At 42.8% G+C, this 4,428-nt stretch overlaps 1 protein-coding gene across 1 annotated transcript in view; it reads left to right on the forward strand.

Annotated features, from left to right (window-relative positions):
* Positions 1 to 63, forward strand: part of LOC112945823 (toll-like receptor 6) — a 5,838-nt gene extending 5,775 nt beyond the window's left edge. Inside the window, exon 3 of the mRNA XM_026037495.1 lies at positions 3 to 63. Coding sequence (XP_025893280.1) covers positions 3 to 63 — 61 coding nt within the window. The remainder of the gene's footprint in view (positions 1 to 2) is intronic.
* The last annotated feature ends 4,365 nt before the right edge of the window (positions 64 to 4,428 follow it).

Below are 4,428 nucleotides of genomic sequence, written 5' to 3' on the forward strand. Positions count from 1 at the left end.
AGAGAACGTACCTGGAGTGGCCCAAGGAGAGGAGCAAGCACGCCCTTTTCTGGGCTAACTTGAGAGCGGCTATTACCATTAACCTGCCTATGGCTGATGGAAATAACTGTGGGGAATGTAATTAGGAATCTTCTTCTTGCTGTTTTGTTGTTGTTGTTATTTCTTGGCAAAGTAATAAATGTTTGATTGTTTTCATTTATTGTTTTCCTCTCTTGTAGAACCCTCTTCTACAACAACATGGATGTCTTTTATTTCCTCTAACTGTAGAAAAAAACAGCTTATGAAAACCATATCATTTGAGATTGATGCAGAGAAGGCAAGGCAGAAATTCATGTGGAACGTGTGTTTTGAAATACAGCTTGAAATACAGTAGTACATTTTTCTAAGCAGAATAATACGTTGGTAGGTTGTTGCAGTCGTGTAGAAAGGTACGCTTGAATTGCTGGAGAGACGGGCTAATCACACGGCTTCGGCAGCTCCATCACATGACTTCCGTTGTCAAACCTGGCTCGCCAGAGAGGAAATTACACATTCTGTGAAGGTGTCTGGAAACTCAGAGCTGAAGGCAGTTCCTGGATGGAATTTTCTCAGATTCAGGAAGCTAGCACCCAGATAGAGAAATCTGTGAGTAACTAACGTAGGTGGATAAGAAGTGTCATGTTAGAAAGAGGACTGATCGGGTGAGTTGGGGGAAGAAGGGGGACTTAGAAAAAAAAAAAAAGCTACTTCTCCTTTGGGGGCTTGTATTTTGGTGATGCAGTTCCTACTTGCAGGAAAAAAATGAATTGGTAGCCAGAACTGTAATCCTAACCCTCTGGCACTGTCTTGGTATCACCTTGGCCCTGACGTTGACTTGATCTCTAGTGGCATAAGTGCCTTCATCATCAATGGCTGTATCTTGAGAAACTCTCTTCTTCTTTACCTCATGCTTCTTCTTGCTTCTGACTTTTTTTTCTACCCATTATCTATTTCATTTTATGCCACTGATTAGAAGACTGTCCTTTTCAGCCAAAACAGTATCTTTTGCAGCAGAGCTTTCAATTCCTGATCAGAAAAGCAATAAACAGACAAGGGTTGAGAACATTTGCCAGGTCTTGAAAAAACTGATTTGACCAGATGCAGCCTCTGTATTGATGGAAGCACAAACACAAGCTACACTTAAAGTATTTGCTCTCCTTTACGGGAATATAGCCTGCCCCTTTGCCTGTATTGTCTTGTTTTGCTTTCAGGAAGGTGCTGTTGGACTCTAACAAGCATTCACAACTGCTAAAGATCATTACAGCAAATGCTATTGTAGGAAGTTGAGCAAAGAGGGCAGGAGACCTGCATAGATGAACAAGGAGTTCCTGGCAAAACCCTAACAGAAGAAACTGCAGAGATGATAGAAGGAGGGACAGGCCATTTGGGAGCATTGTCTGAGTATTCAGGGATGTGCCTAGGAAGGCCAAGACCCATTTGGAATTAAATCTGTGAAAGGATGTCAAGAATAACAAGAAGGATTTCTTTAGTTGCATCAGCAGCAAGAAAGACTAAGGAGAAGAAGGAAAGACTAGGTGTTATGAATGGAGCAGGGCTCTGATGGCCAATGATACGGAGAATACAGAGATACCGAATATTCTCTTTACTTCAGTCATTACTGCTACAACCAGCCCTCAGGAATCCCAGACTCTAGAGACCATGCAGAAAGGTCTGGAGAAAGGAAGACTTTCCCTCAGTTGAGGAGACTTGATTAGAGAGGGTTTATGCAAAGTGTGCATACACATGTCCATGGGCCATGATGGGGTCCACCTACAAGTGCTGAGGGAGCCGGCAGATGTGGATGCTGGGCCACTCTCAATTGTCTTTGAAAGGACATGGAGAACATCTAAGCATGTGAAGGATAAGGAGATCAGAAGTAGTCAGCATGTGTTCAAGAAGAAATCATGCTTTCCAAACCTCATGACCACCTCCAACGGGATGGGTAGCTGGGTAGATGTGGGGAGGGGGAAGTGAATGTTGCCTACTTTGACTTCAGCAAGGCTTCTGACACTGTCTCCCATGACATCCTTATAGGTAAGCTCAGGAAGCATGTTTAGGTGAGTGAACAGTGAGGTAGATTGGGAACTGGCTAAACAGTAGAGCTTAAAGGGTTGTACTCAGCAGTACAGTCTAGTTGTAGACCTGTAGATAGCATAGTCTGCCATGGGTCAGTACTGGGTCCAGTACTGCTCAACTTAATCATCAGTGATGTAGATGGAGGCACAGAGGGCACCCTCAGCATTTTGCTGAAAAGACAAAACTGGGAGGCTCTGGTGAAACACTGTGGTGCTTTTTGGAACTGAAGTGAAGTTCAACAAAGGGATGTGCAAAGACCTTTACCTAGGGAGAAATAACCCCAAGTAGCAGTATAGGCTACAGGCTGACCTGCTGGAAAGCAGCTCTGCAGACTAGGACCTAGGAAGACTGCATGCTGACCATAAACCATCAATATGCTCCTGTGGACAAGAAGATTGAAGATAAACTGGTTTGCATTAGGAAGAGCGTTGTCAGCAGGTTGAGGGAGGTACTCTTCCACTTAGCCTTGGTGTAGCGACATCTGGAAAGCTGGGTCCAGTTCTGGGCTCCCAAATATGAGAGAGACATGGAGCTGCAGGAGCGAGTCTAGTGAAGGGCTCCAAAAGTGATAAAGGAACTGGAGTATCTCTCTATGAGGAAAGGCTGCAAGAGCTGGGGCTGTTCAGCTTGGGGTGGGGAGGATCTTTTCAATACCTGCAAATATCTGAAGGAAGGATGTGGAGAGGACAAGACCAGACTATTTTCAGTGGTGCCCAGCAAGAGGAAAGGAGGCAACAAGAAACAAACTGAAACAGAGGAAGTTCCATCTAAACATGAGAATCAACTTCTTTACTGTGAGGGTAACAGCGCACCAGAACCCAGAGAGGTTGCGCAGTCTCCTTCCTTGGAGATATTCAGAAGTCTGGACACAATTCTCAGAAACGTGTTCTTGGAGACCCTGCTTGAGCAGGAGGTTGGACTAAATGATCTCCAGAAATCCCTTCCAACGTCAACCCTTCTGTGATTCTCTGATTCTTCTGTAATTCTGTTGCCTCCTCAAAGGACAGCTGTTTGCAACCTTTAATGGTAGAGTCAGGCAAGAAGACAATATCAGACCAGTAAGCAAAGTGTTACATTTTTCCAAAATTTGCTTCAGACTGGAGAAAGAGGAAAGATAAAACCACTACTTAGTGTAGAAAGTTCATGTGATTTATCTAATTTTTGTTTTCCCTTATTATTAGCAGAAGATTTTAATTGTGATTTTTTTCCCCCCAGCTCTAAGCAGACTTGGTTGTAATCTTGATTATTTAACTTAACTATTTAATGATTTACAGTGGAATGGTCAACTTTAACACCTTTAGCACTCTCATCTCATTTCCCTTCAATTAATAAAACACACCTATTGCCAAATTGCTGTCTCACTCTGGACTGCAGAAAGCAATGTTTCCTGCGCCTCTTTCCTTTAGCTCTTTAAAAAGGCTAGAAGCCTTCATGTTACTCAGATGAGAATACACAGCTGCTCTCAGATTTTAATGATTTCTCTTAGGAGTGCAAGTGTTTAGCAGGAGTGCTGTGGAGAGAACTTGGAAACTCCATGTGCTTCTGGCAATGTAGTTGGTGTGATCCTAACTAGGTAATTACAGTTTTCCTGAGTATGGCCAAATTGAGTGAACAGTGTTTGAAAGCAAGACTTGTAATAATAATGGGAAGTAATAAAAACTTGTACTTTGGGACCCAAAGCCCAAATATGATTACACTCTTGTCTATATTATGAGCCAGATAAATAGCAAAACAGCTAAATGTGCGGTGAATTATTATAACCACTTTATTGGCCAGATTCCATGAGGAGAAGATTCCTCAAGAGATGTCAGGATCCCAATATTTCAGAAAATTACCTCGGCCTCTGCCATACTCTGAAGAGTTTCTATAAAAACAATTTTGTAGTCCAAGGAGAATTTTTTTCCCATACATGGAGGCCATATGTTAGCCTCGCATCTCTTAGCATCCTTTTTCTCCTGGGACTTTATCTCATGTTTTGTAAAGTAGCAGCACCTTTCTGCACACACCAATGACCAGTCTGCAACTGGTTCTACAGGTGAAGTTGCAGCTGCTAATGTGCTCCAGCGGGGAGGAAAAGGGAGTAGGTAAATACATTCCTACCCCAGATACTGAATCACAGCAGGTTCCCGGAATTTGAGGAGTCATCTCAGTGCTTAGCAACACCACCACATTTACACACATGATTGTGTCAACGTACGAAAGCAAAAACATGGGGCGTTAAATACCCTCCAAAATGTAGAAAATGTGCAAATGAAGTGAAAGTGGAAATATTTTCATATATAGGTAAGAGGTAGTATAAGTGATAGTATCTGAACTATGGCAGAATGGAGCACT

This window comes from Nothoprocta perdicaria, unplaced genomic scaffold (assembly GCF_003342845.1).
Source record: "Nothoprocta perdicaria isolate Ctin4 unplaced genomic scaffold, notPer1 scaffold_2, whole genome shotgun sequence".
Lineage (NCBI taxonomy): Eukaryota > Metazoa > Chordata > Aves > Tinamiformes > Tinamidae > Nothoprocta > Nothoprocta perdicaria.